General features: G+C 52.6%; 1 protein-coding gene across 1 annotated transcript; it reads left to right on the top strand.

Moving 5' to 3' along the window:
• Positions 1-7,512: 7,512 nt before the first annotated feature.
• On the top strand, positions 7,513-12,259 carry AOC1 (amine oxidase copper containing 1). The gene is given in 6 exon segments (XM_050334643.1): positions 7,513-7,607; positions 8,190-9,732; positions 10,244-10,361; positions 10,363-10,530; positions 11,171-11,303; positions 11,556-12,259. Coding segments are annotated over 6 exon segments (2,334 nt in total). The 5' UTR covers positions 7,513-7,514; the 3' UTR covers positions 11,835-12,259.
• The last annotated feature ends 53 nt before the right edge of the window (positions 12,260-12,312 follow it).

The following is a 12,312-nucleotide window of genomic DNA, read 5'->3' as shown; positions in this document are numbered from 1 at the left end:
ACTGCCCCATGTCCCCAAGTGCCACCACTGACCGTGTCCCCAAGTGCCACATCCCCATGACTGTGAAGCCTGCAGGGCCACACAACCCTTTTCAGGAGGAATAGTCCCAAAATATTCCCAAAATCCCACCTACAACCCACCCCCTTGTGCCACTTGAGGCTGTTCCCAGCATTCCCAGCCCGGCACTGGGAATGTCACCCTGTCACCTCCCTGCCACCCCCGGGTGTGACAACGCCACGGCCCCTGTGGCTTTTTTGGGATGTCCCAGTTCAACGTGCTGGGAGCACACGTGGAGGATCCTCTGGAATCCAGGTCGGAAGGACGGGACGCAGAGGGGGAGGTGCTGGGCCACGAGACCTTTGTGCTCCAGGACTCAAATAACCAGGAAAAATCCCAATTTTTCCTCTTTGATTTTTGCCTTTCGGGTGAAATCACGAGGCTGGGACACGTTTTTCCAACTAAATACCTGAAATTAGAGCAGAGCTGGAAGCATGGAGGGCAGTTGGGATGCTGAGGTGTCCGTCACTCCCTTCCAGCACCCTTGAGGATGCAGATTGTTGGGACTAAACCTCCTTAGTTTTCCATCCCTGGAACTGAGCTCCGGAGGGAGGGGGGGTGGTGGATGTGGCTCATCCCGGGATCTGCAGAGCCTTTGGCACCTGGGGGGTCTCAGGCTGCTCCAAGTGATGGGACTGAGGCCTGTAAAGGACATTTCCTCCCATTTTTCCACATCCTCGGGGATCACACAGCCCCTCTGCCCCCACAGCAGCTTTCCCAAGGGAAATACAATTCCCAAACCAGCTGGTGCCCTAGGATGCTGGAATTCCACTGGCCTGATCCCCTGACCCTGGAACCATCCCATCTGAGTGGGGCAGCAGAGCTGAAGGTTTTGAGGAATTGGAAAAAACAATTCAAATCCTACTAAAAGTGGGGTTTTCCATAGAACAAAGTAAAGGGACCTGCAGAGGAGATTCAGGTTTTGGGAATGAAATGGCAGGATAGATGTGGTGAGATCCCAATGGATAACAGGATAACAGTGACATCCCCACCAACTGACGGGAAGGAAACACAAGGATTTTGGGACACTGTGGGATTCTGGAGAATGCACATTCCAGATTCCAGTGTGGTTGTCCACCCTCTCCTTCCCAATGGACCCTCAGCAAGTTTTGTGGAATTCAAACAAGAGATTTTCCACCCTGTCCCCTTGGACCTTCCTGGAGCCTCTGGCACAAAGCACAGGACACTCCAGGTCAGCTTTTGGAGTCAGGATTACAGAGGATCCCAAACCCACGATGCTCCAATTGGAAAAGGGATCCTGGAGGCTTGTGAAGGAGGTGGCTGGCACCGAACCCCCACTGCTCCTGCTATCCCTGCTGGGGTGGGGGTTCAGGGGGAGGGTCTCCATGGTCACACAAAGAGCTGGGAGAGGAAACCCCACTCGTCCAGGAACCTTGGAAGTGACCGTGGACTCCCAGAGGTCCCAGACAGTGGAATGTCACCGGAGGAGGGGGTGACACATACTGAGGAGGCCTCACTGAACGTGGATTACCAGGGAAGGAGGAGCAATGTCCCCTGTTTACTGATGGGATGGAAAGCAGCTGGATGGAGTCCCCCATGACAGGTTATGGGAATTCCTGAAGGAAAGGGTGAATGGAGTCAGTCTGCAGAGGAAAAGGTCTCCAGCTGGTCCTGCACATTCCTGAAGGAGGGAAACGGTCAGTGCTTTGTCCCTGAGTCAGGGGTGGTGGGAATGCCCCGTGGGGCGGGGACAGTGACGGGATAACCGCGAGCCCAACCACCTGCACTGGCTCGGGGTGGGAAGGCATCGCTGCCCAGGAGGAGAACCCGCTGTGGAGCTGGGTCAGGCACCCAGGAGCTGCCCCTCGGAGGAATCCTGGGATAACCAGCAGCTGGATCGGGCTGGGATTGAAGCGGCTCTGCTGGGTTTGGATTGGCAACACTGAGGGGAATTATTTCTGACTCTGTGGGCTCGTGACACCACAGGACATCCTGAGGAGATGGATCCACAGAGCTTATCCCGGAGCTTTTCTGTGCCAGGATAAAGCTCCTGCAGTTGGGACAGCCCTGGGAAAACAGTGTTTGGAACTTCTGAACACACTTACCCCATTTTGGGGCTCTTAAAACCTCTTTTCGGGTTTTTTTAAATTACTTATCCCTTTTTTTTTTTTTTTTTAAAACCACCTGTCCTGCCCTTTTAATGGTCTTTAAAACTCCTCATCCCATTTCTGGGGGCTCTTAAAAGTTCTTATCCCATTTATTGGGGGACTTTAAAATCCACTTAACCTGCTTTTTAAGACCATTTGACCCATTCTGTTGTGACTTTTAAAGTGACTTATCCTGGCAGGTTTTTGGCTTTTTAAAACAGTTTTGAGGGCATTTTAAAGCCACTTATTCCCATTTATTTTAAAATTACTCACCCTGGGGTGGGTTTTTGTTTACCTTTTAAACCTCTTATCCCATTCTTTCGGAGTTTTTAAAACTGCTTTCTCCTTTTTTCAGGGGTTTAAAAATTACTTTTCCTGGTTTTTTTTTTTGACTTTAAATACACTTATCCCTACTCTTGGGGACTCTTACAACCACTTGTTCCATTTTTTTGTGGTTTTTAAAAGCACTTAACCCAGTTTTTGGAACTTTTAAAAGCACTTCTCCCATTTCTTGGGGTTTTAAAGTTGCTCAAGACATTTTTAAAGGGCATTCAAGCCACTTATTCCAGCTTTTTGGCTTTTAAAATTACATTTGGTGGGGTTTTTTTGTTTTTGTTTTTTGCTTTTAAAACCACTCATCCCAGTTCTTTTTGGCTTTTAAAATGACTTAGCCCAGGGTGTTTGTTTGTTTGTTTGTTTGTTTTTATTTTAAAACCACCTTGTCCTGTTTTTTGGAACTTTTACACCTACTTATCCCATTTAGGGGTTCTTAAAACCACTTACCCCATTTTCTGGGCTTATAAAATTCCTTATCCTGGGGTGGTTTTTTTGCTTTTAAAACCACTTGTCCTGGTATTTTTTTTTTTTGGTCTTTAAAACTGCCAACCCCATTTTTGGGGGCTTTAAAATCCACTCAACACTTTTGTGGGGTTTTTTAACCCACTTACCCCATTCTTCTGGCTCTTTTAAAATTACTTAACTTGAGGTTTGGTGTGGGTTATTTTTTGCTTTTTAACCCACTTCTCCCATTCTTTTGGGTCTTTTAAAACCACTTATCTTCTTGGGAGGGTGTTAAAAATTATTTATCCTGTTTCGTTGTGGTTTTTTTTGGTTTTCTTTTACTATCACTTATCCCATTTTGGGGGCTTTAAAAACAACTTGCCTCAGGGATTTTTTTGGTTTTTAAAACCCCCTTGTCCTTTCTTCCTTTTTTTTTTTTTTTTTTTTTTTTACTTTTAAACTCGATTATCCTTTTTAGGGGCTCTGGAAATCACTTATCGTGTTTGGTGGGCTTTTAAACTGACTTACCCTGGGATTTTTTCGCTTTCAAACCCACACATCCCAGTCTTTGTCTGATCTTTAGAACTGCTCATCCCACTTTTGGGGACTCTTAAAACCTCTTGTTCCATTTTTTTGTGACTTTAAAACCCACTTAACCCAGTTCTTGGTGCTTTTCCAAGCACTTATCCCAGTTTTGTTTGTTTTTTTCTTTTAATGCCACTTATCCCATTTTTAGGGACCTTTATATTCACTTAACCCATTCTTTTGGGGATTTTAAAATTATATATCCTGAGGGTTTTTTTTTGCTTTTAAACCCACTTATCCCCAGTTTGAATGCTTTTACAATAACTTACCTGGAGTGGTTTTTTTGCTTTTTAAACCAATTATCCCTTTTTTTGCAGGGGAGGAAAGGGGGGTGTCAAAAGGGACTTATCCTGGGGTGGGTTTTTTTAGGCTTTTAAAACAATTTATTCCATTTTTGGAACTTTTCAAACAACCAATTTTTTATTGATTTTCTTATTTCAAACCACTTACCCCAGTTTTGGAGCCTTGTAAAGCCACTCATCCCATTTTTGAGGGGTGTTAAACCCACTTACCCCAATTTTTTTATTTTTGGTGGTGGTTTTTTTGTTTTGTTTTATTTTTTTTTCTTGGTTTTGTTTGGTTTTGTTTTTTGGGGAGGGTGTGTGTCTTTTATTTTATTTTTTTTTTTTTTGCTTTTAGAACAACTTATTCCAGGATATTTTTGGATTAAAAGCCCCCTTGATCCCATTTTATGGCTTTTGCAATGACTTATCCCTCGGGGTTTGTTGTTTTTATCACCATTTTCCCATTTTTTTGTAGTTTTAAAACCCCATTAACCCAGTTTTTGGAACTTTTAAAGCCATCCCCCCCACACACTCTTCCTTTTTTTTTAACCCACTTTTGGGGCTTTCAAAGCTGCTCATCCCATTTTTTAGGTCACTTACTCCAATTTTCTGGTTCGTAAAAGAACATCTTGGTGGGATTTGGGGGGAAAGGTTTTTTTGTGTGTTTATTTCTGTTTTGATTGTTTTGCTTTTTGTTTGGTTGGGTTTGGAGAGTGTAGGTGTTCTTTTTGTTTGGTTGGTTTGGTTTTCAATTTCTTTTTATTTTCTTTTAAAACCACTTCTCCCCATTTTTTTGGCTTTTTTATTTTTTTATTTCAAAATGACTCTCAAATTACAGCCCCCTTTTTTTTTTTTTCTTGTAAAATCACACCCCAGTTTTGGGGGCTTTTAAAATTCCTTGACCTGGGTGTTTGGTTTTTTATTCTTTGAAAACCACTTATCCTATTTTTAGGGCTTTCAAAACCATTTACCCCCTGGGTTTTTTTCCTCTATAAATTATTCATCTCTTTTTTTTTTTTTTCCTTTTTTTTTTTTTTGCTTTAAAACTGCTTATCCCTATTTTGGAGGGTTTACAAAAACCACATCTCTATTTTTGTCTTTTAAAATCACTTATCCCTTTTTTAAAAAAAACAAAAAACAAAAACCAAACAAAACCCACACACATCCTGGTTTTGTTTGTTTTTTTCCCTTGCTTTTAAAACCACTTACCCTTTTTTTTCTTTTTGCTTTAAAAATGATTTATCCTGGTGTGGGATTTTTTTTTTGTTGGTTTGTTGTGATTTTTGTGTGTTTTGGGGTTTTTTTGCTTTGTTTTTTTTGCTTTTAAAATTAATTAACCCATTTCGGGAGGGGTGTTAAAACAGTTTATCCCTTTGTTTTGGCTTTTAAAGTGACAAATACTTGGGGAATTTTTTTCTTTTAAAGCTCCTTCTTACATTTTTGGGGCTTTAAAACCCACTTACCCCATTTTTTCCTTTAAAACCACTTCTCCTGGTTTTTTTCTTTTCTTTTTTTTTTTTTTTTTTTTGGATGTGTTTTTTTTTTTTTAATTTTCTTTTAAAATTGCTCATCACATTTCTTTGCCTTTTAAAACCACTTACTCTGTTTTGGGGGCTTTAAAAACTGCTCATCCCATTTTTGGGGGGCTTTAAAACCACTTGTCCCCTTTTAATTCTTGTTGTCTTTAAAACCACTTATCCAGTTCTTTTGGGGCTTTAAAGACATTTATCCCTTGTTTTTCTCTTTCCTTTAAAAATGACTTTTCCTGGTGTGGGTGGTTTTTTTTTTAGTTGGTTGGTTGGTTGTTTTTTTCTTTTAAAACCACTTATCCTGCTTTTTAGGGACCCTTAAAACTACTCAATATTCTTATGTGTCTTCAAAATCCATTAATCCCATTTCATTTTAAATTTTTAAATTTTATTTTATTTTATTTTGGTTTATTTTATTTTAATTTTTTTATTTATTTTATTTTATTTTATTTTATTTTTTTTTTTATTTATTTTATTTTATTTTATTTTATTTTATTTTATTTTATTTTATTTTATTTTATTTTATTTTATGGGTTCTGGCATTTAAATCCACTTATCCTGTTCTTTGTGGCTTTTAAAACCACTCATCCCGATTTGGGGACTTTTAAAACCTCTTATCCCATTTTTCTGATTTTTAAAATAACTTATTCTGTGGATTTTTTTGCTTTTAGAACAATATATTCCTTTTTTTTTTTTTTTTTCAAACCACTCATCCCATTTTGGGGGACTTGTAAAATTTTTTATCCTTTTTTTTTTTTTTTTTAACCCACTTCCCATTATTTGGGGGCTCTTAGAACCAATTATCCCAAACTAGGGGACATTTCCCCACTGCTCCTCCTCTCTGAGACCTTTAAAACCTCTCATCCCAATTTGGGGGCTTTAAAAACTGCTTAGAGTGGGGTTTTTTTTGCTTTTAAAAGCACTTACCCAACTTCTTTTGGACTTTAAACCCACTCATCTTATTTTGGGGGACCTTTTAAAATCACCTATCCCAGTTTTCTGGCTTTTAAAATGACTCATCCTGGGGCTTTGGGTCTTTAGAACCACTTATACCATTTCGGGTCTTTTAAAGCCACTTATGCATTCTGGGGGGGGGGGCTTTTAAACCAGTTTATGCCATTTTTTGGCATTTAAAATTACTTATCCTGTTTGTTTTTTTTTTTGTTTTTTTTTGGGGTTTAAACCAACTGATTACAATTTAGAGTCCTTTTAAAACCATTTATCCCAGTATTTTGACCTTTAAAATTACTTATTCTGGGTCTTCTCGTTTTTAAAACCTCTCATTCAATTGTTGGGGCCTTAAAACACCGTATCCCATTTTGGGGGCTTTTAAAAGAGTTTTTCCTGTGGGTTTTTGGCTTTTAAAACCACTCATCCCATTCCTTGGGCTCATAAATTCACTATTTCCGAATTTTTTGATTTTTTTAAAACAACTTTTCTCTTTTTTGGGGCCTTTAAAAACCAATTATCCCCCTTTTTTTGCTTTTATTCCATTTATTCCTGGTTTGTGAGGGGGGCGTGGCTAAGGGAGGGGGCGTGGCCGATGATGCGTTACCATGGGAACGGGATGCAGCCCTGGCGTTGGGGGGGGTCCAAGCCCCCTTTCCAGGTGGATTTTGGGGGCCGGAGAGTCGTTTCCATGGGAATGGCAGGGTCAGGGACGCGTTTCCATGGAGACGAGATGGAGCCGTGGGGATGGGGGAGTCAAAGACCCTTTTCCGTGTGTATTTTTTGGGGGGGGCTCCACACCCCCTCGGCCCCCCCCCGGCAAAATCTGGGAGCCCACGGTCTCCCGTGGGATATTCCCGGCTCTTATCTCGCCTCATCCCTGGAATTTGATCGCTCGGAGTCCCCCCAGGAGCGGGGAGGGGCAACGACCGGGCGGGCCCGGAGCGCTTGTGACCCCCCCGGGTGATCATTAACCCGCGGGGGGGGGCTCGGGTGTCCCTCACCCCCCTCCCGCGGGGGCGATGCGGCGGAGAGAGCGCAGGTACGGGGGTTGGGGGGCACGAGGAGCAGGGTTGCAGCTCCCCGGGGTGGAGGAGACTTGGGGGTCCTGCTGGTGGCCTTGAACAGGGGCGGGCTCGGGAAGGGGCGGCCCGTGGGAGTGGGGGCGGAGAGAGGGCAGGAACGGGGGCGGTGACCCCTTGGGGGGCGGGAAAGGGGGGTCAATGCCCCCGAGGGGTTGGCAGGGGGGTCAGTGCCCCTGGGGCCGGGGCAGAGGCTGGCACCGCTGCACTGATGGGTCGGCAGAGCCCGGGCAGGTGAGGGGGCGCTTGGGGGGTTCCGGGGTAGGCCCTGCAGGGTGCTCCTTGGGGGCACTGGGGGGCCTCCCCTTGCCCCTCCCGGTGGGGCTCAGTGCTGGGTTGGGGCTCAACAGCCATTCTGGGGGGGGTGCAGAGCTCCCCCTGTCCCGGGGTGGGGTGGTTTGGGGGGTCTAGGCGTGCTTGGGGGGGGACAGGTTTCCAGGGAATCACCCCATGGTGCCCTTGGTTTTGCTGGGAGTCATCATTGTGTCCCCAGTTTGTCTTGGGTCACCCTGCGGTGTCCCCAGTTTCACTGGGATCGTGCCATGATCCTCCCGATTTTCATGGGGTCACCCCACGGTGCCCCTCACTTTCACTGGGAGCACTCCATGGGACCTCAGTTTCATTGGGGTTGTCTGTGCTGTCCCTAGTTTTCCTGGGGAGTCATCACATGCTGTCTCCGGTTTTGCTGGGGCTCATCCCGTGATTCCCCCATTTTGGGGGGGTGCCAGCACTGCTGCTGGTGGCACTGGAGTGTGGGGGCTCAGCTGTTCCCCGTACCCCTCCCGGTGCTGACCCCTCTGTCCCCGTGTCCCCCAGGATGTGGCTGCTGGGTGTGCCCTGGGCACTGACCCTGCTGGTCGGCGCGGCCCCCCCCGGCCCCTCGGCAGCCCCCTGGACCCCGCGTCCATCTTCTCCGACCTGTCCCCGGCGGAGCTCCGGGCCGTGCGGACCTTCCTGATGGAGCGGCCGGAGCTGGGCCTGGCCCCGAGCCGGGGGGGCCCCCTGGCCAAGAACTCGTTGTTCCTGGTGGAGCTGCTGCCGCCCCCCAAGCGCGCCGCGCTGCGGTTCCTGGCGCACGGGGGGCCGCGGCCGCAGCGCGAGGCTCGGGCCATCGTCTTCTTCGGGGCGCAGGCGGAGCCCAACATCACCGAGCTGGCCGTGGGGCCCCTGCCGCGGCCCAGCTCCTACCGCGTGCTGGGGCTCAGGGGGGGCCGTGCCGTGCCCTTCTGGGCTCGGCCCATGACCCAGCTGGAGTACGAGCTGCTGCACGAGGCGCTCGTGGCCGCCGTGGCGCCGCTGGAGCCGCTGCTGCGCGAGGCCACCGGCTTCGGCTTCCAGAACTGCTCGGCGCGCTGCCTCACCTTCTCCGACATCGCGCCGCGTGGGCTGGGCCCCGGCGAGCGCCGCACCTGGCTGGTGATCCAGCGCTTCGTCGAGGGCTACTTCCTGCACCCCGTGGGGCTGGAGGTGCTGCTGGACCACCGGGACCCCGACCCGCGGCGCTGGGCCGTGCGGCAGCTCTGGTACAACGGGCGCTACTTCGGCAGCGTGAGGGAGCTGGCCGAGCTCCACGCGCAGGGGGCGCTGCCCCTGGCCCGCCTGCCCGAGCCCCCCGCCCGCCACCTCTTCTCCAGCTACGAGCCCCGCGGGCGCTTCTTCACCGGGACACCCACAGAGGTGCACGGCGCCAAGGTGTGCGAGCCGCAGGGCCAGCGCTACCGCCTGCGCGGCAACCGGCTGGAGTACGGCGGCTGGAGCCTGGCCTTCCGCCTGCGCTCCTCCGCCGGCCTCCAGCTCTTCGACGTGCGCTTCGCCGGCGAGCGCGTGGCCTACGAGCTGAGCGTGCAGGAGGCCATCGCCTTCTACGGCGGCCACTCGCCGGCGGCCATGCAGACCAAGTACATGGACGCCGGCTGGGCCATGGGCGCCTCCAGCTACGAGCTGGCGCGTGGCGTGGACTGCCCCGAGACCGCCACCTTCCTGGACGCCCACCACCTCCTGGACGCCGACGGCCCCGTGCGCTTCACGCACGCCCTCTGCGTCTTCGAGCTGCCCACGGGCGTCCCCCTGCGCCGCCACTTCGACAACGACTTCCAGGGCGGCTTCAACTTCTACGCGGGGCTGGAGGGGCGGGCGCTGGTGCTCAGGACCACCTCCACCGTCTACAACTACGACTACATCTGGGACTTCCTGCTCTACCCCAACGGCGTCCTGGAGGCCAAGGTCCACGCCACCGGCTACATCCACGCCACCTTCTACACGCCCCAGGGCCGGCGCTACGGCAGCCGCGTGCACAGCCACCTCCTGGGCAACCTCCACACGCACCTCGTGCACTACAAGGTGGACCTGGATGTCGCAGGTGAAGGGCCCCGACAGCTCTCGACACACCCTGGCCATGGGGAGGGTGCTGGAAGGGGGAGCTGGACCCATGGGGTGTTCCAGGGACCAGGGGCCTTGTCCCTGATGGGGGTGGCACCACCTGGGTATCGCCTGGACCCTGTGGTGATGACCACCCTAAATGGTGGCATCTCTGTGGGGTCCCACCTCTCCATGGGGACATCTCTGCGGTGCCCCAGTCTTCCATGGTGGTGGCATCTCTGGAGGGTCCCAGCCCCCCATGATGGCGGCATCTATCTGGTTTCCCAGTCCTCCAAGGTGGCATCTCCGCTGTGTCCCACCCCTCCGTGGTGCTGGCATCTCCATGGGGTCCCAGACCACATCCCTGGTGACATCCCCACAGCGTCCCACCCTTCCTTGCAGCATGTCCGTAGGGTCCCACCCCTTTATGGCGATGCCTCTGTGGGGTCCTACCCCCACGCCAGGGGGGTCTGTGCCGCCGTGTCCCCCCCACTGACCGCCCCTCCCCGCAGGCACCGGGAACAGCTTCGAGACGATGGACATTCGCTTTGAGAACATCTCGAACCCCTGGAGCGCGGGGGCCCGCGTGGTGCAGCCGTGGTTGTACCGGGAGCCGCGGCGCCGGGAGCGAGGCGGCGCTGCCGCTGGGCCGGGCCCCGCCGCGGTACCTGCTCTTCACCAACCCACGCCGGCGCAACCGCTGGGGCCATCGCCGCACCTACCGCCTCCAGCTCAGCTCCCACGCCGGGCCCGTGCTGCCCCGCGGCTGGCGCGAGGAGCGCGGCGTCACCTGGGCCAGGTGGGTGCGGGGGGGCCCGTGGTGGGGGACGTGGCTGCCCCGTGGGCTCTGGCATTGCCAGATCTGTGCCGAGTCACCGGCGTCACTCAGTGCCGTGGGCACGGTGTCTTTCCCTTGGTCACACCTTCCTCTGGTGGCACTTTCCCCTTGGGGACACCTTCTTTTAGTGGTACCTCCCCCTTGGTGGCACCAGACCTCAATGGCATCTTGCCTCAGTCCCTGGGGGTGCCTTCCCTTGGTGCCACCTGACCCACGGAGCCCCCTCGCTCCTGCCGTGGCCCCCCAGAGCAGGTGGTGGCCTCAGCTTGGGGTCTCTGGGGTCCCAGCCGTGAGTGCCCTGGCTGAGGGGGCCCTGGCCCGGTGCAGTGGGGATGTGTCCAGTGATACCCTCTAGCCTGAGAGCCCCTCAGAGGCTGGGGAACCCCCTTGGAAGTGGGTGCCCCTCAGAGCTGGGTGGGACCTTGAAACGAGGGAGCACCCAAAGCTGGGGAACCCCTGAGCCCCCTTGCCGACCCCGTGTCCCTACAATGCGACTGGGCAGGGGGTAGCACAGCCGGGGGGACCCAGGCAGGGGTGGGAGAGAGACCCCCATATGGCTGGGCCCCACTCCTGGGCTGACCCCGCCCCCTCTCCTTCCCAGGTATCACCTGGCCGTGACGCGGCGCCACGAGAACGAGCCGAGCAGCAGCAGCATCTACAGCCAGAACAACCCCTGGGACCCTCCGGTCACCTTCGAGAGCTTCATCCGCGACAACGAGACCATCGAGGACCAGGTGACACTGGGGACGCAGCGCTGGGGGCACAGGGGGATCCCATCTCTTTGGGGGGTCCCCAGATCCAGGGGGTTTCTCAGCTCCAGGGTTTCCCCCACTTCCATGGGGTCCCCCAGCTCCAGAGTCTCCCCAGCTCCTGAGGGGCTTCCCAGGTTTCAGGGGCTCCCCAGCTCTGGGGGGTCTCCCCATTTCCCACTGGTGTCCCCAGCTCCCGTGGGGGGCTCCTGACTGACTCTGCGGTGTACCCCCCAGGACTTGGTGGCCTGGGTGACCGTGGGCTTCCTGCACGTGCCCCACTCCGAGGATGTCCCCAACACGGCCACCCCCGGCAACGCCGTCGGCTTCTTCCTGCGCCCTTTCAACTTCTTCGACGAGGACCCGTCGGTGGCCTCACGTGCCCCCGTCATCGTGCGCCCGCTGGACCCCCCGACCTGCTCCCGCCTGCAGATCCAGCGCTGGACCCCCCCCAGCCCCGGCGCCTGCGTCCACCCCGAGCCCTTCACCTACAATGGCACCTACCGGCCGGTGTGACCCTGGCACACGGGGACACCGGGACACCAGCTGTGGGACGGGCCACGTGCCACCACCTCCTCTGAGCCCAGCACTGGCACCGCGGGGACACTGGTGCCGCCTGGACGCTGGGGTGTGTCGCACCATGCCACACAGCGCCATATGTCATACCATCCAATGGTGCCATGGTAGCACGTCCCACACGTCACTTGGTGCCACGTGCGCTGGGCTGGGCTCAGTAAAGGTGATGTCACCTCATCTGACCCCGGCACTGGCACTGTGTGGCACACCAGTGCCACTGGGACACCGTGGCACGGGATGCGTCACTCGGTGCCACGCAGTGCCATATTCCACCTGTTGGGCTCAGTAAAGGTGATGCCACCCCTCTCCACCATCATGCGGCACACCAGTGCCACCAGGCTCAGTAAAGGCGATGTCACCTCCTCTGCCCTGTCTCTGCCACCAGCGAGATGCCCTGACCTGTCCCTGGCTGTCACAA

This window comes from Myiozetetes cayanensis, unplaced genomic scaffold (assembly GCF_022539395.1).
Source record: "Myiozetetes cayanensis isolate MyiCay16 unplaced genomic scaffold, myiCay2020 scf57, whole genome shotgun sequence".
Lineage (NCBI taxonomy): Eukaryota > Metazoa > Chordata > Aves > Passeriformes > Tyrannidae > Myiozetetes > Myiozetetes cayanensis.
Note: the sequence above shows the minus strand (reverse complement) of the source record. Positions and strands in the feature narration are given on the sequence as shown.